The 25,458-nt window shown below is 46.1% G+C and overlaps 1 protein-coding gene across 1 annotated transcript; it reads right to left on the bottom strand.

Annotated features, from left to right (window-relative positions):
* LOC119163754 (uncharacterized) lies at positions 1-19,537 on the bottom strand. The gene is made up of 5 exons (XM_037415821.2): positions 19,247-19,537; positions 17,959-18,027; positions 15,777-15,846; positions 10,507-10,583; positions 1-412 (listed from the first exon to the last, which is right to left on the bottom strand). The coding sequence occupies exons 1-5, from the start codon at positions 19,396-19,398 to the stop codon at positions 304-306; spliced, it is 477 nt and encodes a 158-aa protein (XP_037271718.1). The 5' UTR covers positions 19,399-19,537; the 3' UTR covers positions 1-303.
* Between the last annotated feature and the right edge of the window lie 5,921 nt (positions 19,538-25,458).

Here is a 25,458-nt window from a genome sequence, read left to right as displayed (position 1 = left end):
TTTAAGTGGTATATTTTTATTTCTGACAGTATAAATTGTATTCTACTTGTGGCCAGAGACAACTGTTTGCAAACCTCCATGTCCCAACAACTAAGCAGCAACTTGTACTAGTATACACTTTAAATAACAAAAAGAAAATAAAACCAGAGCAGCATGAATGGTTATGACTGTCTGAACCGAATACGACCACTTAGTTCGAACACCATGAGTCACTTTTCGATGACCTGGAAAAACACGCATCATGACGCCGATGAATGTTTAAAAAAACTAAGTTGATGCGGAAGATAATGTGAAGGATGCTAGTTAAACTTTGTCAGGTGGTCCTGATGCGCCAGGGCCATCGCTTGAAATTTTCTCCGTAGACACGTCCCCGTTTTCATGCCTGCCCTGCCGCATGAGTTCATCTCGAAGCCTGCCCGTAAAGATAAAGAGAAAACGGCAAGAACATTGTACAATCAAAACACTGGTGCAGTCACCAAGACCAAATAAGTAACAGTCATCTAGCTATTGTTAGCGTGAAACTAGAAACAAAGTCTATACAGATTTATCAAAAGAATGTTTCCCAGTTGAAGTTCTGGGATTCGAAGCCAGGAAGAATTCCATGCCGGAGCAGGCAGTTGCTCTGCCACCTGAGTTTTCGAGGAGGCTGGTTACCGCGTGAGGAATTTCAAGCACAGGGACACTGAATAAAGTTAAAGAGCTGGTGAAATTATGCTTGGTCAATTGGTGAAAACTTAGAACAGATGCCTACCAAAGCAAAAGCATATTTACTGACATTTCAGGCCCCCCGCAAGTGATAATATTGCTATGGTATGAGCCAGATTGTGGTACGAGAGGGGCAAGACGAAGAGGAAGACCAAGTTGCCTGGTGCGGCATGTGAACTCCATCTTTGCTTGCCAATGCCTGACCTAGCCGTTTCTCATCCCGTAAATAAACACATTCAACCTTAATTCAAACGTAATAGTTTTTGGTGGAGATGCTGGGTGACTGACCAAGCACCACAGTTCTGCAAATGCCCGATCTATGATGAAGTCATCGCCTCACTGGACTGCCACCACTACCACTACCGGCTGAGATGTCTCTCGGCGAAAACGGTACCAAGATTCCCACAGCTGCAGACCGTGTATCAATCCCAGCAGCACTGTCAGTACCCACTTCAGCCATAGCTGCTCCCTAGCAGAGTCAGCACCTGATAGAGCCTAGCACGTCCGGTGGCAAATCTGGCAAGGATGTCGATGACTGGCTCAAACACTGTAAACAGGTGAGCGAATACTATCAATGGGACGAGGTGAGCCAGCTGTCAAACGTACCGTAATTACTCGAATCTAATGCGCACCTTTTTTCCGGTTAAGCGAGTTCATAAATCGCATGCGCGTTAGAATCGAGTACGAACAAAAAAAGTACGGTCAATCTATTGCCATCGGCAAATCCAAAATGGCCGCCCCCTACGTGCGTCAGCATGGCGCGTCGGCCATTTCTGCCTATGCGTTTCCCATGTGCGACACTTCGTACGTGTGCTGAGGAGTTCGTCATCTAGTAGTGCATTAGCATCGACGGCGTGGAAGGGCTGACTCCAAAAACTCAAGTGCACCTCGATGCCGCCTTTAAAAGAAAAGTCATCGCGTGTGCAGAAACAGACGGAAATCGGGCCGCATCGCGGTCGTTCGGAGTTCCCGAAACGTGCGTGCGGGACCGGCGGAAACAAAAGCAGAAGATTGTCGACAGCAAAGCTTCACGCAAAGGCTTCAGTGGACCACAGCAGGGTCGGTTTCCGCAAATTAATGAGCTGCTCGGCGAGTATGTGCTTGGGCAGCGAGCGGCACAGCGGCCCGTGACGACAGAACTGCTCCAAGTGCGGGCTATGCAATTAGTCTTAGAAAAAGGTCTCATGCGGAGCCAGTTTAAAGCGAGCAGGTGCTGGCTAACTACTTTATGAAGAGGAAAGGCTTTTCCCTCCAAAGGGGAACATGCATATGCGAAAAAAAGTTCTGCGGAGGAGTACGATGAAAAGCTTCACAGTTTTCAGAGGTTCGTCCTAAACTTGCGGCGCAACAACGGCTACCTGCTTGGGCAAATCGGGAATGCCGATCAGACGCCTCTTTACTTCGACATGCCTGGCCCCACAACCGTCGAGAAGAAGGGGGCGAAGCAAGTTCGCGTGCAGACATCGGTCCACGGTAAAACAACAGTGACGGCAATGCTCTGTTACACGTCAGATGGGCACAAGCTTCGCCCGTACCTCATATTTAAATGGAAGACGCTCCCGAAAGGAGTCGTTTTTTCGAGTGGTGTGATCGTGCGGGCCAGCTAGAAAAGTGGGTGCGCGTTACAATCGAGGGCGCGGTAGAATCGAGTAAATACGGTAGTCCTTTCCTTGACGAACACGGCGCTTGTGTAGTGTGAAAACCACACAAGCGAAATAAGGGAGTGTTTCGGGGACTCCATAGTGAAGAGAAAGCAAGCGGAACAAACGCTGCTGCAAAGAGCCCAAATCCCCGGGAAGACATATATGACATACATTGAGGCTATATTGGAGCTCTGCAAGACCATCGACCTTGCCATGTCAGAGGAGGACAACGTTGACCACCTATTAAAAGTAATTGCAGAGGATGTATACCACTTCCCCACTGGCAGGAGAGCCTTACCAGAGTAGCCGACGTCATTCGCTACTGCCGCACATTCGAGACCCTGAAGATGCGACGCATTACTCCAGAGTTCGGCTGCCTGCCGAATGTGACAATTGTTGCAAGTGTTGACGAATATACATTATTTGATCTCGCGTCGACCATCTGCGCAATAGTTCGTGAAAAGCTCACCCGACACGTTAGCCCTATTTCCCCTCAACATGCTCGTACGAAGCTATGCCAACGCCACTTCCCTAATCACGTGTGCATTGCTGCTGCAAGCGTCGATGACTACAACTACCGGTCGGGCTGGCACACCTTCGAGGCCAAAATGCAATCCCTACCACCAAGAGTCAAGGTACAAACACCGCTTCAGTTATCTCCGAAAGCTGGTCACCACCTATCAGCATCCGAATGACTATGCATTTGTGCCAACACGTCGGAGAAATGCGTTCCAGCAGTACAGTGCGTACCGCCAGTCTCCCGTGTGTTACCGTTGTGGTATCAGCGAACATACAGCTCATTTTTGTCATTGGCAGTAAGAGAAATTCCAATATGATTTGACATCAGCGCCTCCTTGAGCTGGCAACGGTCGCAACAACGATCCTTGGCGCGGCTATTCTGGGAGCACCTTACGACAAGAGAATTGATGTAACAGCTCTCCCGCTTCTGACCGTAGCTTGACGCCTCCCCTTGTATTGCCGGGATGATGGCTGTCACCACTGCCACCACTGGGAAACTAGCCGGCCCGACCAATGGAAGCGAGGTCGCACAAAAGGATTAGCCTCAGATGCCTCCATCAGTTACGTTATTCAAGAACAAGAACTATGTATTGATAGATGTTTAGCGTGCTAGTGCTTTAGTCGACACAGGTGCGACAGTGTCAGTCATGAGCCTTTTCTTCAAAAATCACCTTGCTCACAAAGTCTTGCTTTCTTGGGGCGAATCAGCAAGATTTCGTGGCGTTGGTGGTGAAATACCTCATCCTCTGAGAATTTGTGCTGTTAACGTCATGTTGGCCGGGGAAGTGCTCCCAAGAGTTTTTGGTACTGAAGCATTGCACCCATGATGTCATTCTCGACATGGACTTTCTCCAAGATTCTTGCGCTTTTGTCAAGTACAGAATCAGTAAATTTTCTGTCAGCGGTGAAAGTGTTCCTGCTCTTGTTGATGAGCTACAGGTCAAGGATGGCACTTTGATTATTTACGATGGACCGACAGTGCCACCGTGGTCAATCAGGTCAGTTGCGGTATTAGCTTCCATCCCTGCCGCATTCGCCTTTGATGCTGTCGTTGAACCTGCCACAGCTGAGTGTGCTAAGAAAGGCATATTAGTGCCTTGTGTTGTATAGGTCGACAAGGGAGCAACCTTGCTGTGGTCACTTAACTGTTCTCCAATGCCGGTTGTACTTTGTCGAGAAATGAAGCTTGGCCTGCTCAACGATGATGCAAAAAACTTTATGTATGCCATCAACAATGACGCAGGGGACAAATCGTCAGTTGCTTAGGAGCGCAGTAGCTCCAACTAGTCGAGGATTCTAAGCATGATTAGCAAGTTTTTACAGTCACACGAGCGGCATACATTACTCCATTGGTTAGGACAACGTGCTTCTGTGTTTGACTTTGGTCAAGAGGAGAAGACAATATCTCAACTGTGTTCTCATGCTTGGCACGGAATCGATACAAGCACTGCTCATCTTATCCAGCGAAAACCATATGTGGGGTTTTAACGTCCCAAAACCACCATATGATTATGAGAGACGCCGTAGTGGAGGGCTCTGGAAATTTTGACCACCTGGGGTTCTTTAACGTGTGCCCAAATCTGAGCACACGGGCCTACAACGTTTCCGCCTCCATCGGAAACGCAGCCGCCGCAGTATCCAGCGAAAACCTTACTCAGTGTCATTGTTGGAGCGCAAAGTTATCGTCGAACAGGTTCAGGATGTGCTGAAAAAGGGTGTTATCGATGAGTCCTGTAGGCCGTGGGCAGTACCAGTCATCTTGGTGAAAACGAAAGACGGCTCCTGAAGGTTTTACGTTGACTTCAGATGACTCAATGCTGCCCCCAAAAAACATGTGAGGAGCTTTTCCCCAATCGGGAAAGTAATGGCTAGCAAAGCTTGGTATTGGTGTGCTTGATGAACTGCTATTCTTTCTTTATTTTATGTAATGGTATCCATTTACTGCTACTCATCTTTCGAAGTCTCAAAGATTGAGTGCAACAAAGATATCGGATCGAATGACTTTCAATAGGATCTACAAGGTTGTCACAGTTAATGCAATGCACTATAGACGATGCCGTTCACACTACAACCAGAGTCCTTTAATACCGTTCTGGTCACAAAACTTCTCCGTCACTCTATGGGAGAGCTTGATATGCTGCCAAGAGCGACCGCTACGTGGCGCAAGCTGGGATAGGGGGGCCACCGCTCCGTTGCGCCCGGCCATTGCCCGGTGGAAAGCATTGGCAGCGACGGCAGCTCGAAGGCGTTGTGTAAAGGCAGTTCGCGGTATTCCTTCTAACAAAGTTTCTGCATCAGCGTCACGAGAACTTCAAGGGCCTGTTCTCCGCGTTCAAGGTCGACGGCATGAAAATCCGAAGGAGCAATGCCTAAGACGTGCTGTGTGATGGGCTGCAGCACCGGATACAGAAGGAACAAGGAAAAGGCGTTGCTCTTCTGTTTCCCCAGTAGCACCGAACTTCGGGAGAAATGTAGATTACATTTCTTCACGCGCGAAAAAAACAAAGCCTCGCGGGCAACCATGCGTGGTTCATGCCAAGCAAGTGGGGGGCGCAAGCCGTAGTGTTAAGCATAATGGTTGTGTATGTTCTCGGGCTGCAGCGTGCGTTGCTTCGTTTCCCGCCATTCCTTGATGCCCCAGGATCCAGGTGACGTAGGACAGAAAAAAGAAAACTTGACTGGTTCCCACCCCCCTCCCCTCACAAGGCACTGAGAGTGTAACATTACTGAATACAGTCATAATAGTTTCTAGTGCTTCTCTTCTCCAAGGCGTTGTTCTCTGTGTATTTTGTGTAAACAAAACATGCTTTCAAACTTGCTCCTCATTAAATGCACCTGATTGGAAGCTTCCATTCATAGGTACACGCGTAAATACTAAGCAGCGTATCATTAGTACCAAATTTCCGATTTATGGCTTGCTTTAAATCGTAACCCCCCCCCCCCCTCCCCCAAGCATAAAAAAGTGTGGTATGGTACCTAGGTAGTGTGGCAAAGGTCGCCGAGCAGCTAGCACTGGCATCGAAAGGAACTTCCAGATTAGGCTGCTGTACTTCCCTTCCCGAAGAAATCGTGGGTTGTCGGCCGGTAATTAATGCTGCTCTAAGTAGTAAACATAAGGAAACGTCAAGAGACGGGTGTCTCGACTAAATTGCGTGTAAAAAAGGGATCACTCAGATGTTAGGCACGTGAAACTCGTGCTATTTTAAGAGGCACCCTTAATACCGAAGCGAGCGGTCGCAAAAGCGCTGAGCTGCTATAACCAAGACATCGAAAGTACCCGCGTCAAGAAAGCGATCGGCGCTCACAAACGTGTGCCCAGAACAACTGCGTATTTGGGTGCAGACTCAATTGAAAGGTCTAGATTGTAACATCTAGCTCGACCATTCCTTTCATTCGATTACTTGGATAGCAGCGCGCGAGAGACGAGTCGTATATAAATCAATGCGATTGCCCCTGTCTTACCTAGTCGTGTTTTATTCCGTTCACCTTCCTCCCCGTATTTGCGGCACTGCCAGAATAGAAAGCTTTACTACCGCATAAACAGAATCGCCCTTTGACCAGGCGCGAGCACGTTGTCGAGCAGATCCAGCAGTAGCTGCTCGCATCGGGAGCAATTAGCATCGTCTTTAAACACTGGCGAGCAACGACGTACTGCTTCGAGGCATCGTAAGTGCGCATATAATTGGGCTATTAGTTATATTCTTGACACAATGCGTTATTGCGCGATGTTAAAACACTTTAAACGCGCTGCTATTTATAAGGTCGGTCCGCCCCTCTCAGGCAAACTACGCAGGCGTTCTTAAGTAAACAGCTTTCATTCGTCGTCGACACTGAATCACGTTTATACTGATCTAGTGGCATTGCTGCGTTCAGTGACGTTTAATAAAAGGTAACAGGAAGAACAGCACGCACATAATAACGTGGAAACGTCGGCAATAGTGCGCATTTAATCCCAGCACTGGCGGCGACTTGTGGCCCCCTTACAATTGGTGGCGCCACTAGCGGGAGATTTTCTCCCTATATCAACCTTTGCGCGGAGTTTCGTGACCAGAAAGCATTGAAGGACTCTGCTACAACTAAGAAAAAAGCTTTCACTTATCACGAGGATGCAGCCGAGCGCTTGTGCCGTATGCATCCGAGTGCTCGTTCAGTACTCAGTCGTTTTTTTTCGCTCGTTTTGCGATAATGAGTAGACACATGGCGCCACTTCTCAGGGCTTCGTGAAAGTAACTCACCCTTATTGTGCCAAGATGAATTTGGACACGTGGACATACGGTTGTAATGGTCCGTAGCCTTTAAACAACGGTTCCCAGCCAGATACCCCGGGACCAAGGAAGTTATCTTCCTCAGTCCCTGGGTAGCGAATTCACTCTTAAAGCTTGCGGTAGGACATCTGTCAAAAAGAACCCCTGCTGCGCCATAGCTACAGCAACCACTCGTGCTAAATATAGCAACTAAATATAGCAACCACTATGAAGCCACTGTCATAGCAACCGCCACAGTTTTTTACACCGTGGCTTAGCAACAGCAATTTCAACACATCAACAACTGCACGCTTTGTGCATATTCTGGATCCACCTGGCGCCATCTCTTGGCTGCCGATTCTTCCGCTGGATCCAATCACCAACAGCATTGCGATTGCACCATGACAAGCTGAGGACCAACCAGCTTAACTACGCTAAGCTTTGTGCAAACTAGTCACACTTTGTTTTGCACTGTTGATAGAATGCATCAACATGCTTCATTTACGTCCCCATTGGGTAAGCATGGGAGTGTCGCCCTGTGTTCTAAGGCACTAGCTTCCGGACCGCAGGTACCGTTTTCAAACGCCAGCACCGGAAAGAAAGTTTAATTTGTTTTGTTATTCCTGTAGTGTGCACATAGTCCGTGATTTGACCAATAATGGTCGACTCTTATGCCAGCGTTCAATAAATAGCTTTGCAACTTCTGTGCAGCGCCGTGCTCTCAAAACAGCTTCGATTCCCCTTTGATGCCCAGGGAACCTCGATCCCGTACACTGCCATCTACTACGCTTCAAGATGCGGCCCAGCAAGTGCCGCCTTCAGCACAAAGTACACCTCCTGGTGTCCTTCGTCTGCGCAACACAACGGCTCTAACTGACGCAGACGGTGGCGATGCGGAGAGGTGGCGCTTGATTTGTGACCATGTATATGCATAACCAACAAGTGGCACAAGGTCAAAAAATCGAGCTACCTGGTTTTCTAGCTCGTCGATGTGGGAGGCCTGTGGTACAACAACCCCGCATCAGATTTTGAGATATTGTTTGATTTCAAGACGACCATTGTCAACTTTTTCGGTAGCCCTGCCGTTTACAAGCTGCAAGTGGAACCGCGTCTAAGCTAATGAGCTCAGCAGGCCAACGAATCTTCCACAAGTTACAAGGAAAACATTCTCGACCTGTGCAAGAAAGCCAGAGCAACCATTTCGAAGTCTGATAAGGAGAAAATGTTTGTTTTGAAAAGCATAGATTATAATGCCTTCACCATGCTACTCGCTAGAAACCTTCACACTACGGCAGAGGTGTCGGCAAGGCTTTTTAAAGGGGGTGCAAACCCATGTTGCACCTTGGCTTTGGGAGGAGTAGGAAGCTGGTAGTATAGCTAATGGGGGGACAAGTTCTGGCGAGGCTTGAAGGGGGAAAGTGCCCCTTTTGCACCCCCGCGGACGCTCATGCAGTACACCAGAAATAACTGCCACTTAAATAACATGCCGCCGGCAGGGACTCCAACCTGCAACCTTTGAGTAACGCATCTGATACTCTACCACTGGGATAGCCTGCCGCTGGTATGGACCGGCGGCAGGTTATCTCAGAGGTAGAGTATCAGATGTGCTATTCAAAGGTCGCAGGTTGGGTACCTGCGGGTGGCAAGTCATCTCTTTGTCCACTTCTCCTTCTGCACATTTACATTACAATTATTTCGAATAACATCCCCAATATGTTTCTTGACATCACTGTCTGCAGTTAGTTCTCCTTATTATTGTGACATAATACAGGCAATGCAACTTGTATTACACCTATTTCAGGATAACCAGAAAAGGCTGTCTAACAGCAAGCATAATATTATTGACAGTTGGGGCTCAAAATCCCAGAACCACAATAATAATGACAAATGCCATAGTGGGAGGCTTCTTGAATTTTGACTACATGAGGTATTTTAAAATGCACCTAAATAAAAGTAAAGTCTCAACGAAGAAATACTGGCACAAGTAACCAGTTGCCGGGGAGACGGGACGTACAACACAAGGTGCAGTTGCTCCCAAGCTTGGCAATATCGAGAGCGCAAAGCACATTCCGTTTTTCTAAATGTGGGTAGCCGGCAGAAATAACTGCAACAAGCAGCTTTTTAGGGCAACTGTGATAAAGATACGACTGCTCACAACTGTGGCAAAAAAATACTAAAGAAGAAATCACATCTGCAAATGAGCAAGCATTTCTTTAAGATATATGTTTTCGTATGGGCACATTTTCATCGCTCCGCTGGCCAACGCTGCTTAGGAAAATAGAATGTGCTTGGCACTCTCACTGTCCACATGCTCGTGAGAAGCGGTGCCCTGTGTCGCAATTTTACAACTCCAGCCAGCGGTCACTTGTGCTAATCTTTTTTCGCTGAGATTGTACATGAGCCTCATGCAAATTTGCCTGAATCTAAATTGACCCACTGCAGCCAGAATTTCAGCCCGCGACCTTTAGGTCAGCAGTCGAGTACAATAAACCCCAGGTTCAAACGTGGCACCCCAGGTGCCACGTTTGAACGCGTTTGAATGTCGGACAGATCACATGCAACGCAATTTATACACCCAAATTTCGATGTAACGAACCTGGACTTAACGAAATGTCAGTTATAATAAAATAAGTGAAAGAACAGTTTTGGAATAGATGTAGTGTTTGGAATATACATTTATAACGAATTTTCAGTTATAACAAACTTATTTTCATGTAAGATGCAGCTTTGTTATAATGAGGTTCAATTGTATGACACCAATTTTAGGGCAACCAGAAAAAGTGAGCATTGGCCAAGAGACAGCACAGAAAGGCGCCCGCTCAAGTAGCCCGAGCGCAGAGGTGGGAAGAGCATCGTGAGCAAGATTTTAAAAGCAAGCGAGATGCCAAGGCTACCTGCAGATGACATCAAGATAATCGTCAGACCAAGGGATAGGCTGAGCGTTAGACACACGTGCAGAGCCAGCATTGACGAAGCGATACGCCAAGAAGCAGGGGTTAGCAATGACGAAATCTTCACAATCTGCCCCAACCCTACACAAAATATCCTGGTGATCAGCACACCGGATGAGTGAGAAGCGATTGAGAGAAATGGGGGAGGAGCGTTGGGCTAGGAAGGTTTTCAGCTACTTGTACATGAAGAATGTCGATACAAAATGGAGGAAGCGAACCAGGAAATTGACTGGTAAATACTTAGAAAACAGCAGGTGGCCAAACTAAAAAAAAAACTATGGCAAACAGCACACACACCAGTGCGGAAAACAAATGGACATATGATACATTGAGGAAAGAGGTTGTCCTTGCCAGTGACAAACAAGACAGGTGTCAAATTTAGAGTGCCACAACTGCGTAGCAGGCTGCCCGAGACCATAGAGCGCACAACAAACAAGTACTTACGCCTTTGCCTTTTTGATGGTCTTCTCAAGTTGTTCATTCTTTTCTTTGAGTCGCTTCAACATTGGTCTGTTATTTTCCTGCAAGACAGCCAGAAAAACGATAAACAACAAAGCACCAGACACTTACAACATCGAGGGAAGAATGTGCATTTATTAGCTTATCTTAGTTTTTTCATGGGTAACTTACAAAGAACCGCGAGTATATTTAATGCATTTACAGACATGTGTTGAACTTACACAACTTTATTTCAAGGCACTCAATGTTATATAGCAAAAAGAAAAGTAAATCCTAACATGTTGATGTAGGTGTTTTAAAGCAAATAATTTTAATTAAATTGAGATTAGCCATCTGTTTATCCAAAAGACATTGAAGTTCTGTTTTTGTAAAAATAAAATGAAACGTTAGACTAGAAATATAGTGAAAATTGGTTTTCGGGTACGTTCATTTCAAGTGAAGAAACATCATACTTTTTAGGCATTGGTTGGGGAAAGGAGTAGGTTTAATGACTTGTACATAGCTGTGCCTTCAGCAGAGTTATTATAGCTAGCAAATCACAGTTAAATGAAGACACATTTAAAGTTGGGCAATGCCACTAGCTCTCTTCTAGTGACCAGTCGACAGAACTAGCAAAAAGACGTGGTGCAGACAACTGTATGCAAAGTGCCTTATAGCCACTTTGCCTAGCATTCCCATAAGGGACACTCAAGTAAAACAACGAACAAGTTTAGATTGATAAACTGTACTCTGAAAGCTCTAATGACATTATTTCATAATTATAGGTTAATTAATAGAGGACAAAACTAAGGTGAAAGGTTTATTTTAAAATACTGTGCCGAAATATCCATGCGTGACATCCCAGACTTAAAAGGATACTTTTCAAATTTCGGAGACATTTGGCTTCACAAAATCTCCTGAAGCTTAGTGCAGTAAATCTTGCCCCCTCAGAGGACAGTCTACATCATTTGTGCTGATTAGGACCTACACGGGCCTTTGTGAATACCATCCAAATCTATGGTATCATGACAATTGATGTGGGACGCTCAATAGGCCGTCGCCACCTGCATTTTCGTTTTATACATTTTTAGGCTTTGCAAGCATCTTCTCCTGCCAAGCATGGTAATCTAGGTATTGTGAAACAGCGATTTAATAGTAAAAAAAAAAAAGAGGTTTCCTCTCTAGTGTCTATTTGAAGGGTTAAGGATGGCGGGATCGCGAACTGGCAGCGGGAGCCAAGTGAGCCACAATGAGAGGGAGCGACCTGTCCTGTTCACCCAACTTCCCCCTTGGTACCACATGCTTCCCCCTGATCTCTCGGCCTGCGAGAAGGAATACTAGCGTCTACTAGAGGGATACTGTTCTATCCCAGATGGATATGAAAGATGGTTCTGAAAGCACACACCGGATGAAGAGATGCTCCCTCATCAGGCGTGTCGAGATCACCCATCCAGAACCGTGAGCTAACAACTTCATCAACTGACTCCCCAAGTGCAGAAAAAAACTGTGTGGCAATGACCAAAGTGAAAATATATTCGTAAAATGACGTTTCGGCTACACACATGGGAGACTTGTTCGCAATGCTCTACCTTATAGGTAAATCATGTCACCTGTTCCAGGCAGTGCACCCAGACAAGGGAAAAACTACCACTGGTCTTAATGAGCATGTGTGCAGCAATTTCAATCAATGAAGATACCAGACAAAGTCACAAAAAGAATTTTTTCCAAGGCTTCATCTGGAGCTGCGCCTGCTTTTTGCCGTGTGCGTTATTTCACCAAGTGCACGAGATGGTTCGTCACCCCTTGAACGCAACAAAAAATGTATGATTTTAATTGGCCTGTTTCGGCTTATTAGTTAAACCTGCCATCGTCATGATTACCTACGCTACAGGCTGGGAGCGGGACCTGAGTACCGAGCTAGTTTTAAGCCTCATGACAGAGAGAACCGCTCACTGCCGAGTGACAAAATGCTGCCAAGACGACCCTTGCACACCGGCGAACTACCAATAATAAGGGCTCACAGTGCCACAGTAGCGATGCCAGAAGCCAGCCCAAGCCACTGGAGAGCTTTTGACTATGTTCATAGCACAAGGATGAGAGGACTTATAAGTGCAGGAAGCGACAAGTTTTGGAAGCGGGTTAACTCTGTATCTCTTGAGGGGAGGAGAAGCACAAAATTGCAGCGAGGACCCACAGATACGTCCACGCGGTAGTGAACCCCAGCGCGAACTACTGAAATGAAGACGATAAGAAGGACATGCGAGGTGCTGCGTGCCCTTATCACAGTGACTTGTATGTCTTTGTTTTGATCGCCCCTCATCTCGGTAGTTACACTGTGGTTCATCTCGCATCACTACCTTGCCCCAAATTTTTTTATTACGAAGCATATTTTCACCAGTGCAATTGCATAGACACTGGTGGCACTTTTGGATGATCACAACCGCAACGTGATTCGGAATGCAACAATGTGGAGTTGACCCTTTATCCAAAGCAGAACAATCATGCTCGAGCCTTACATGAGGCAGAAACTTGAGGCTAACAAAAAAAGCTAAACTTAAATTGAGGCTGACACAGCAAGCCTTGGAAGACAAAATGACAGGCGTAACCTTCAGGGACGAAAAAGCCAGGGAACAAGCGCGTGTTAATACACACACATCTCAGTTGAAATAAAAAGAAACGACCTTGAGCTGGGTGGGTAGGGAGAAGGCAAGGTAACTGTTGGCAATTAGGAGTAACTGACTAACTTCCAAGAGAAGGCAAGGGCACTAAAGGGAGGCGTAAATTTAGATAGGCAGATGAGATGAAGTATTCGGGGATAACATGGCCACAACAGGCACAGGACTGAGTTAAGTGCAGAAACGTGGGAGAGGCCTTTGCCCTGCAGTAGATGTAGCCAGACCGACAATGATGATGGTTCACAATGTTTTGTTGTCAGGTTGAAAGAAATTTGGTGAATCCAAACAGTGTTTTGCAGCCGACCTTGCGGCCAGTCATAAAGAATATAAAAATTGCAGTAGTACTGGGCCGAGGGTCAATACTAGCAAAAGTCAGTGCGACTGTACATGCGAAGTGCTAACGTGGTTCAAAAAGTCACGGCAGCTATGTCGTCTTTTTTAAAAGCAGGAAAGGGAGCTGAAGACAAAATAACAGTGCCAACTGCGCCACAGTTGGGATTAAGTGGGGAGGTCTCCCCACTTTGTGCTTGCACATGACTACACTTGAAAGCACCACAGTGCCCCCATGAGAACTTTTCCCGTTGTTATGTAACCGATCAATAACACATGTAACCACTGACTCGTGGTGGCAGAGCCAGAATGTCCGAGAATCTTCTTGATTATTTCAGACTTTTCTGGTAAGATGAGGAACACGAACAGTAGAGTACATTCTCGAATTGATGTGGCCACCCACAATAACGCTGAATTCTTCGACGCTACGTGTATAAATGCTAATGTGCCTCTCAGCCCATTAATTAGATACGGCTGACGACTGTGGTAACCACTGTCAGTGGCTATTTATCTGCTTGTACTTTTCGTTTCCCGGGCACGAGTTTGCACATGGAACAGTACGTGTCACCCTTAACAGCTAAATTACCGCCTTTTTTACTGTCGTGACCATGTGGCAATATGCAGCCACCACGTTTAGAGGCATTTCACAGGGTAGGCCACTGCTCAGTGCCGCAGGCAGTGCTTAACGTACCGTATGTAGCAAAGCCCAGTGTCTACCTTCACAAATGTTTACAGGTTAAGAAGGCACGTGAAACTTCAATAGTGAAACTTTAGTTGCATGGCACAGTGATGTGTTTGGCAGTTTACGAAGTCCACACCACTGTGACAGCACCAGAGTCGGAAAAAAGTAAAAAAGTCCTCTTTTTTTTTTTTCCCACAAGGTCCCCAATTCACATCCACACATCACCAAAAAGAGAACTACAGCCTTAACTAAACATATTTTACTTTTAAGGCTAGCATTTCTGCATTTTTAATTTTTTTGGAAGCACAAGCATGCTCTGCTCTGACTTTGCCAGCTTAGATAACATGCTCTGGCAGTGCCCTGCGTTATGGGTTGAAGATGCTTTATCATCCAAGTGGGATGCCGCGCCATCATGTACGGATTTAAGGACGTAGCTATGGGCAGTCCAACGCACCCACGACGTGGCAGAGAGGTTAGACCTATCTGTTCCGATGTGGGAGAAGCCCGCTACATACTAGCTCACGTCCCGATGGACCCAAATAGAGTTTTCCCATACCATACCATGCTAATTTAACACCTTTAGGTCCACACACCAGAAGCACGATGCAATTGTAATGTACACTGTAGCTGTGCGATCTGATTACGACCATCTACGGCTCTTTAACGTACACCTAAAGCTGAGTCATGGGTGTTTAATTAAGCATTTTACCCTCACTGAAATGTGGACACTGCCACATAGAAAGAACCAAGCCCGCATTTTTGGGCTTAGCTGCGCAGTACCTGAGCCCCTAAGCCAACAAGAGTAATCTCTGAAAGTGTGAGGTCTTAAGGAGACCCTGAACCACCCAGAGTTCGAAATTTAGATGCAATGTTGCGGTTGTGCATAAGTCCTGACAAACATGTATCCGTTAGAATTTCTGAAGAGCCCCATATTCGCCGAATAGCGCGTCTGATGATCGAAATGTGCTCTCCGTTCGTTTCACTCTTTCCTCTTTGTTGGCTTGTCTTTCCTCCTAGCTGAGTGTCTCTCCTCGCATTGTGAGGAGGCTAATCTGGAAGCGCATGCATCTGGAGTCTGGAGGCAGACAAAAAGGGCTGCAGCGCAAAAAGGGCTACAGTGCTGAGGCACTGACCGCAAAGCCAGTGCCTTAGCACCTTAAAACCAGATCCTCAGCTGGTGCCTGTGGCCCGGCTGTTGAAGAAGAGAAGAGATGGGAAGTGCATGCTCAAGGTGCAAGCTCGGTACACAAGCCTGGCACGTGCAGATAGGTGCTCAAAGTCTGAATAGCTTTCCTCCTCTGTCACTCTGCTATTGGTACCCTGCGAACCTCAAAAGGTTTTTTCTGGTGACAGGTGACGTAGCGACCAGCACTAGGCCACCAAAGGCCCGCAGAGGAGCTGAAGATCCCACTTTTTACTTTGTGGTGTGCCCACGACAGAGAGCATAGCTGCGCTTGGCACTGTTGATTTTCATATTATTCCAAACTCAGTGTGCACATTTACTTGAAATGTTGAAAAAAATAGTAAGTACAGGGGTGCTTTGGACGTAAATATGTGGACACTGCGTGCACCACTACACAGCAACTCACCACGACAGCAGGCAGTTTGTGAGGGTCAAGAACCCGGAGCTGAAGACCCTTGTCCAAGCATGAAAGGATCCTGTGAAGTTAAATTGGAAGGGCTTGAAATGATCAGGCACATGACATAGAAACCGGCAGCACAGTTTCCATGGTGCTCAAGAACAACTGAGCAGCAATCGTCACATAGAGAGAAGCTTTGACTGAATGCAATTTCATTTTGCAAAGTTTCGATCACTGCTTTCAATTCTTCAACACATATTTCATACAGTCAAGTTTTGAAAACGTAGGTGTGCTGAAGAAGACTCGACATCCTGTCCAATCGAAAACTATTCCATGGCAGTTTTATGTCAGGAAACACGTTGAAGGCAAGCGATTACATTTTAACTGATTTAAAATTTGTAAGCACAGCAGTACAGCTCTGCTGGTTTGATGCAGTTTGCTTGAAGAAATTGCTCATCTATGTGTGAGCACTGCATGCTCAATTATTACACACTAGACGGTGTCAACTGCTTTGCTGCCAGCAAGCTGCAACCCCATCTACTATGATCAGCTCTCTACTTATGGTTTGTTTGAATTCTGGTCAACATCGTAGACAGTCCACTGTTATCTTAGAAAATGGTAGAGTGTTTTAGCAGCATCAGTTTATGGTGCAGTAAGGTTGTAAATACCATAATGTCGTGGTTGGCAAGTAGCAGCATATTAAAAATCTTTAGCCACCTAACACCCATTGTATACAGCAGTGTGATGCAGTAATGCAGCAATGTGTAAAGTGATCGATGTGGCTAATATAGGTCTTGCAGATCAAAAAAAGCTATGCGCCAACCACGACAGTATGGTATCAGCAAACGGTAAACAAGCATTGACAAAAAATGCTATTGCCAAGCACAAGTTGCCTGGATAATTAAAAACGCCTAGATGGCATTGTGGCGACAGAGGGAAAAAAAAAAATGGCAGTGAAAACACAGGACCGAGTGCCGACTGTCAACGTCTGTGAGAGACTGGAAGACGTCCGTGCAGCATCACACAAGCTCATGGCGACATGAGAAAGCTATGGCAAATAAACAAAATAGTTATTTCTTAACTACCTTATGCATTCGTTTTCTATGAAAAACAACGTAACTTTGTTAGGCATGTAAAAAAAAGTCTACTTGTGAGTAGGTCGACCATAGCAGTAACATACAAATGTTTCACTCAGCTGCCATCTTGTCTGGACAGAACAGTAGCCGGCGCCATGAAGCTTGCTAAAATTAACTAGAGGGAACTCTGGTGCTGTGATCATTCAGCGAGCATAGGAATTATGGGTTTTCAGACAGACAGAATTTCAGACAAGAACAAAACAGGCTTTTAAAAAGTGATGAGTGGTAAAGCCAATGAGCTGAGAAAACAACATATAAACCATTCATTTGTAATAGTGCATTCAGACGACGGACTGAACCAGACTTGTCTTAAATGCCAACGGCTAATCTATGAATGATCCCCCAGCAGGTGCATAGATACGATGAAAATTGTTTTAGGAGAGCTGTATTACTAGCAACTGCAGCTTCTGCGCATGCCTGTGTTCACTGACAACAGACCAGATTGAGAGTATTCATCAACATCGAGGCAGACAAAACAAACGTGAAACTTGTCGAGGACTGTAACTTGTTTTGGTGAAATCGTGAAGGCAAAATGACTGGATGGGAAGAAAAACCAGCTGATGAGGAGAATCACTGATGGTAGGTCTCGTGACAAGCCGTTCTCCCCTCCAAATCCGGATTAGGTCTGTCGTCTGAATGAACCATGAAGTCGCTTCCTGTGATGCCACAGACATTTCTAACCATGCCCACGGTGTCAGCACAGCTTCTTGTGAAACGACAGTTGTTTTGCTCTTCGACACTGGGTATATCTCATCAGATTATACGTGCTGCATTCTTTTCCGTTTCGCAAAATGTGTGCCTTTGTGTCGGACCTTTTTCACTTGCCATTACTCCAATATAGCAGGCATTACGATGTCAGCGTGGCCTATATATACGAGACTAGAGCTTCTAAATGTACAATCACAGGTGTACACATCTTAGGCTCAGCTTTCTAGGGTACCAATCACGATATATATAAAAGCATCTCATTTTACATGTTTCTACTCAGCAGGTAGTGCGCTTTTGTGTTAGTCATATCAACAGCTCAAAATCAAGGAAGTAAAGGAGCCTCTTACTGCTCTGATGTGTCGATGAGACACTGTTTGGTCTCGCTGTCAGCTTCTGGATTTGCAGCGAGCACTCTCCTAGACAAAGAAGAAACAGTGAAAAAGGATTAGTCAACCTAACAAGCAACTTGACGACTGCATCGCGACAACGTGGCTCTTTGGGCCAGTTGGTCGTGCACATCAAAAGGCGTGATAGCGCCAGCACAGACATAGTTGGGAATATGAGTGAGTGACAGGCTAATAGAACGCAAACAGAAGATGGGCCAATATCGGGATGGTCATGTTGTGAATTGTAGCAATTGTGGATGCGAAGCTTTGTTAAAAGAGGTCGTTGCTGTGTATGGGAACAGCGACAAAACTATGCGAATGATTGTTGAAGCCACCCGGAGCGCAAGGGCCACTAATAGCTGTGTCAGCAGTGGTATTGACTTTTTTTTTTTGTTTGCTAAGTCGCTAGAAGGCTTTTAAAAAGTCGCCAATTTCGGTCAAAAATCGCAAAACAGTTATGATGATAATTTTTTTTCCCGGGTTCTCACTTTTGGACTTGATAAAGCACGTGAAGAGATTATTTTTTATTCAATCAATATTCTAAGGCTAGTCAGACTGCGCTGTTACCTTCTCGCTATGCCATGGTGAACCGATGAGCGCCACTGACAGCTTGATCCTGTATGCTTTGGCCACATTTATTGAAGCTCGTTCCGAGCATTCCGCTGTTCTCACAGTTTTGTAATTTGCTGTCCGTTTTAGAACACTCTACCTCAAATTCACCTCAAGAAGTAACAAAAAAAAAAAGTCGCTAAGATCTTACTCCAAATAGGTAGAATTGTCGCTAGCACGACTACAAATGCACAAAATTTAGTGACTTTCTCGCTAAGTTAACACAACTGGTGTCAACTGCGTGGTGATAGTGGTGACTGCAAATAAATTGACTTTCTGTACTCAACATAACATTTTATGAATGGGAGTATCTACAATATGCGGGTCTCTGACATTAGCAGCGAAAGGTAGTTGCGGTAGGAACGAAAACCGACTCGCACGATGCTCTTGCGCCGAAGAATGACATGTGCGGCGCAGTTCTCAGTACGGGGCTCGTATTTATTCTTAGGTTGTTCTATAACTATGGAGCTCCACTAGACTACCAGAAATACATTGAAGTGGGCTCCGAAAGCACTGTCGCCGAACAAATGCCCATTCAGCAACGCTCCACTTGCACTGGCGAGTTGGGGAACGTCCTGCGTGCCGTTCAAGTTAAAAGCGCGCACTTTCACTTCACAAAAAGTTCATCGACGTAACTCACCCTTGGGCGACCTGCAAAAGAGTCCGACAATCACTTTTCATCGCGTCCACAGGCACTCGACGCTTATCGAGCATAGAAGTCTTGAACAACACTCTCTGTCTGAAAGGCCACTTCAGTTCCGTCTGTGAAAATGACTGCTCAGGCTCTGCCATGCTAGTCTGTCGTTGCGAGGATACTTGCTTCGTACGCGAAAGCACTACAAACCACAAGAAACTCGATGCTACAAACCACACGTCGTTCGTAGAAACCGCTTCAAAACAAGGACAACGCCTACTCTAAACAATGCCTGGGGAATGGCTCGCGCTCCCAGCGGAGTTGGCCTGCCTTCAGTTTTGAGCAAGTGCCGCGCGGTGGCGCTCGCGACCGAGACTATTATGTGGCTAGCATTTTTGGATATCAAGGGAGCGTACGATAGCGTGGTTCAAGAGGAATTGTGGGGAATACTGGACACACTAGGCGTGGAACACGTCGTCACTAATCTTTTGAAGGGTGTCTATAAAGGTAACAAGGTAGTTATAAAGTGGGAAAAACAGGTATCCAAGCCTGCAGAGGTAAAACGGGGGCTTAGGCAGGGGTGCCCCCTGTCACCCTTATTATTCATGATGTACCTACAAGGATTAGAGGCAAAATTAGAGGGAAGTGGACTGGGCTTGAAGCTCTCTTTAGTCAAACAAGGAAAAGTTATTGATCAGGCACTACCAGCATTAATGTACGCAGATGATATAGTGCTAATGGCCCACAACAAGGAAGATTTGCAGAGATTGGTGGACATCTACGGTAATGAGGGAGATAGGTTAGATTTCAGATTCAGTAAGGAAAAATCAGCAGTCATGATTTTCAATGATAACGAAGGTAGTGAGCTTAGAATACAGGAGGTCACGCTAGAGATAACAGATAAATACAAATATCTGGGCGTATGGATAAGCAATGGGACCGAGTACCTGAGGGAACACGAAATATACGTGACGACTAAAGGTAACAGGAATGCAGCAGTGATGAAAAATAGGGCACTGTGGAATTACAATAGGTATGATGTTGTGAGAGGAATATGGAAAGGGGTCATGGTTCCTGGGCTGACGTTCGGCAATGCGGTCTTGTGCATGAGATCAGAAGATCAAGCAAGATTAGAAATTAAGCAACGTGGAATAGGTAGGCTTGCTTTAGGAGCTCACGGGAATACACCAAATCAGGGAGTACAAGGTGATATGGGATGGACATCGTTTGAGGGCAGGGAAGCTAGCAGCAAGATAAAATTTGAGAAACGATTGAGAGAAATGGGGGAGGAGCGTTGGGCTAGGAAGGTTTTCAGCTACTTGCACATGAAGAATGTCGATACAAAATGGAGGAAGCGAACCACGAAATTGACTGGTAAATACTTAGAAAACAGCAGGTGGCCAAACCAAAAAGAACTATCGGTTAAGAAGAAAGTGAAGGAAACGGAGACTGACATGTGGAGAATGGGCATGATTTAGAAGTCCGCACTAGAGATCTATCGAACCTTTAAGCAGCAAATTGCCAAGGAAAGGATCTATAATAATACTCGGGGTAGTTCTCTACTGTTTGAGGCCAGGACGGGAGCACTGCGAACCAAGGCATATCGGGCCAAATACGAAGGGGTAGACACAGTATGCAGTGCGTGTGGAGAGGAAGAAAAAACTGCCGAACACTTGATAATGTTCTGTAAAGGGCTTCACCCTATAGTTCAGGATGATGGCGCTGAGTTTTTCAAAGCACTGGGGTTTAGGGACCGGGAGGGCAAAATAGACTTTAAGCGGGTAGACTTAACTAGAAGGAGGGTATCTGATTGGTGGCTAAAGTCAAAACACGAGTGAAAATTAAACCCTTGACTGCAAAGTACGAATCCTCAAACTCACTTTTTAAAGAGAAAGAATAAATCTAGTTTTTGGTTCATTAAGTATTATGGCTTGATGGCGCTAGCCACCGCCCAATTTCAAGAGTACAGCCGTATTTATTCATTCATTTATCCATTATCACGACGGCGGGCCGCGGGTGGTATCAGCCAACGCCTCCTCTAAACAATGCCTGGGGAATGGCTCGCGCTCCCAGCGGAGTTGGCCTGCCTTCAGTTTTGAGCAAGCGCCGCGCGGTGGCACTCGCGACAGAGACTATTATCAGGGCAGCGGGCGGTACCACACCGCGTCGGCTGCTGCTGACGTTCAGCCGCGCGCTGTGCTCTGCACGATTGTATGAGCGCGTTTTTTAAATGTTGCTTAAATGTCTCTGGAGAAGCAATGGCATACTGTGAGCAGCAAGCACTCGGTCGTGGTGAAATAGTACACGTAGCGACAGTCAACGCAACTTCCAAAAAAGCACTGAAATATATGTGCAGAACAGTGCGACCACGTTGGTATTTTCAGCGTCACTGACAAAAGGTTTTCTTTCGAAATGCCTGCATACGTTGCTTTGAAATGAACATCGGAGTGAACGTATTTGTGTCTATGTTTTTCAGTTACACCAGGTGAAATTTGTGTAGATTCAACAAACAGCTTCAAAAACGAAAGCAATGATTTTTATAAGAATGTTCAGAAATCTGAACACAAGCAGCAATGAACACAAGCAGCAATGAACACAAGCAGCAACATAAATTAACACGCACAGGTAATGAGTCAAGCTGTGTTACAACTTCAGCACTTTTCGAGAGAGAGGCTTGTTCTCCAAGATTCTCACAGCAGCATTTCTGTCAGTCACACCGAGTGCATAATTACTGAGCATTGGCTTTATGAACTTTTCTGAAATGAGCTCGAAGAGCTGCTTTCGGTGGTCGACGTCTGCGTTCCCACAACTCAGAACTGGAAGTACCACAAGTAGTTCAACAGTGCGCTTCACGCAAACTTCAAGGGGCTTTGTGATGTCTCTTCTGTGCGCCAAAACAGTCTACAAACTTCCTGAGCCCTACTAAAAGCTTCAAGAGTTCTTGGCTTGGATATAGCAGTCAACCACGGTCCTGATGCGCGATAAGCCCAAGAAGGGGAGTGTTGGCTTTGGGCCCTTGCAGCAGTGCGACACAATTCTGACAGGAAATACTCTCACTTGCAGCTCGGACAATAGACCCTCCCACCATTGCCACGCTTGCAACATCGGGATTTGAACGATATGGTCCTTCCGAAAGGCAGTGCTTCTTTAATGCGGCAACTGCCATGACTAAGATCTTTTCAGTTGGACCCGGGTTGGTAGTAGGACTTAATCGAGAGAGAAGAAGTTGTCTCGATGCAAAGGACGTCGAGCTTTGAACGTTGCTTTCTTTGGAAGCAGCAACAATGCCAGTTTTCAACATTTTCTCTAGACCACACACAATGCTCTTCACGTCGAACATGTCGTCGATGCCAGCACTTCGCCGTAAAAAGCCAAAAAGTGACCCGATTGGATCACTTGAAAACTTTCGCGTGAGCACAAACTTAAAATACTTCACGGTGAGCGAATGGCGCATGCAGTCCACGTTTTATTTAGTTGCGAAGACAATGGCATGATACGTCTCTTTACTGAAAAAGTTTCCTGTCAAACTTTCATTCTTCAAATCTTCGATGTAATTGAGGAAGACAGTTTCCAACCATTCAAGCCTCGGGTCTTCGACGTCTGTGAACGGCCGAGAGTCTTCGTTGTTGCAGTGAATATACTTTTGGAAGTTGCTCACGTCCATGAGGGCGAACCATTTTTGCATCATTTTCATGAACTCGATGGTAGGGCCCGCTGACGCGAATTCCAAGTCACAGGTGTGTCCGGCCTGGTCTTTAAGATAGCTGACAGCTGCAGTCACTGATGTCGAGAACAACTGCACAGCAGGCCTAACGCTAACTTTCTCGATATTTGAAGGGTAGACATGCTTGCGTGTTAAAAATCTCACCGGCCTCATTGAAGAATGCTTCTGCATCCTGTACAATTGTTTAACATACTTTGATGACACCTGCTTATTTCTACCGAAGTGCTTTGCCAAGAACTGAGATCTGACATTTTTTATGATATGGCTCTGGTCAAAGGAGAGGTAGATTTCTTTTGAAGAATCGGCGGGATGTGGAGCTCTTATAACTGCTTCGCCATTGAACATGATGTCCATGGCTGCCACGTTTATCTTGTGATTATCTGTCACAAGGCGGACAACGTCCAAACCGGCGTCTGCTGTCTTTTTTAGCACGTGGCTTATGACCAGAGCAAGTTGCTGACCGGTGCAGCCTTTTGTAAAAAAATACCCTACTGGTATCTTGAACCTGGCGCATAGGCCACACAGAAGGAAACACAATAGCGAGTTGGCCAGATACTCTCCTGATTTAGGAGTTAGTTGTTCCAATCCAGGACCCATATCCAAGTCGCCAACAAAGTCATCCCGCTGCTTGTGATACAGCAGCAGGTTTTGCTGTATCCTCATCTCATCAACAATGAGACTGCAATGCAAACCTTTGACTGGGGCGTGTCTAAACGTTCCAGTTCTGTCTGGAGGCGCAGGCGAACGAGCTCGCTGAAACCGGCTTCTTTAGAGCTGCTGCCAATATATTTTTGAAGAGTAGTGCGGCATGATAAAGTTAGTAATTTCTGGGACCTAATGTATTCATATGCTCTGGTGGGAAAATGTCGAATGACAATGCAGTGTCTAATCGTTGTTTCTGACCACGACGGTCTCTTGTTTTTATAATTCTTCATTTGATCTAACAGTAACACAGCTTTTGTGCTTCCCTCTTCGGTATCGGCCACAACTTCCAAAAATGCGCTTACAGAGCACTCTTCTTTCAGTTTTTGGAGCTCGTTCTTGTAGGCATCCACAGTTTTTCGCAGCCTTTCAATTTTAGCTTTCAGAGCGCGTTCCTTTTCGCGCCATCGCTTGCGCTGAACAAAAAAATGCGATGAAGGCACGCTTGGTGCTGTTTGAGTCTTCACAAAGCGCTTGTAGGGCAGGGTCACTTTTTTTTCTGGTGCTCTTTCTTGTGCTAACCACGACAAGCACATCTGGGTTGTTCGCATCCTGGGTGCATGTTAAATTGGTCACCACTGCAGGCCCTGTCATGGCGAGCAAACCTACGTCGTGGTTGCCACTCAGTAAACTGGTACTTTCTTGCACGGGTTCACTCAGGTTCGTGTTCTCGCTTGTTGGAGACTCGTTAGCTTTAGGACAACTTGCCTCCATTTCGCTGCCTCCTGTCGACAAGGCTGCGGTATCATTGTCGTCGTGGCTGCCGGCGTTGCTCGGAGAAGGTTCACGCTTTCTTTTTCGTATTCTTCTATCCCGCTTTACTGCGACCCTTTGATGTCCACAGTCTCGCCAGTCGGGTCGTCAAACACGCTTGGAACAGCACCCGGTTTTAGAAGTCGTCTTGTGCAACCGTCTTTGAAGTCAGATGCAAGAAAGTGCAGACTACATACCACTGAGTAGTTTGAGGTACTGTTTGGCACCCACTCTTCTCTTGAAATGGCCGTTAACCATCGCTCGCGTGAAGTGCTCTCAGCCGGTATCTCATGAAAAGATACGCCGTCTTGCTTTCACCGCTGACCAGACCTGCACTTTGGCACGCAACAATAGCGCATGTCCGAGTGTATATGGTTGGACCGGACGCATGCACAACACAAGTAGTAGGCACAAACCTTTCGAAATAAAAAAAATGCAAGTACTACCAGTAATGCAAGCGTGCGCACCCCTAGCACTCGCGCTGCAATGCAATGTACGTCTGCTAGCTGTCGTGATTTCTCGCACGAAACGACAAAAACAGTTGAAAAGACGATGCAAAATACTTTCCACTGTCTTAAAACTTATTATTTATCATTCCTGCGTCCAATTTTGCTATATTACGATATATTTGCTTGTTCGTCTGCAGTAATTATCAAGCGGAACCGCACGCCGTGCGCTTTTTTTCTGCGCGCTGCGTGAACGTCGTCTGCTAAACGTTTTTCACCGGCGGCCCATAGGGGCGCGTCAGTCGAGAGTTGTTCGAGACCTGCAACTAAACACCGCTAATTTTTAGGCTATGCAAAGTGTTGCGTTGTTGCACCATCCGCCACAGATGACGCTAGCGACCGAGAACATTCTAAAATAAAGGAGAGAAAGGGTGTGGCAGTCGTTTTTCTTCTCATGCGGCAGGCATCTTCTAGAAGAGGCGTTGACAAGGAGCAACCTTGTAAACATAAAACATTGAGTCAGCCTAATTTAGCACTACTATTTCAAGCTGTTTTGTAGAAAGTTGCGCAAAGGGCGCTGCAAACAATGTATT

This window comes from Rhipicephalus microplus, chromosome 9 (genome assembly GCF_043290135.1).
Source record: "Rhipicephalus microplus isolate Deutch F79 chromosome 9, USDA_Rmic, whole genome shotgun sequence".
NCBI classification, from domain to species: domain Eukaryota; kingdom Metazoa; phylum Arthropoda; class Arachnida; order Ixodida; family Ixodidae; genus Rhipicephalus; species Rhipicephalus microplus.
Note: the sequence above shows the minus strand (reverse complement) of the source record. Positions and strands in the feature narration are given on the sequence as shown.

What these genes read in the sequence shown, in the direction of transcription:
- LOC119163754 (XM_037415821.2), bottom strand. Translation starts at nt 19,398, where the DNA reads ATGGCAGAGCCTGAGCAGTCATTTTCACAGACGGAACTGAAGTGGCCT. An exon ending in CTCATCGACACATCAGAGCA is followed by an intron (nt 15,847 to 17,958) that starts GTAAGAGGCTCC and finishes TTAACTTCACAG; the next exon opens with GATCCTTTCATGCTTGGACA. An exon ending in ACCATCAAAAAGGCAAAGGC is followed by an intron (nt 413 to 10,506) that starts GTAAGTACTTGT and finishes CTTTACGGGCAG; the next exon opens with GCTTCGAGATGAACTCATGC.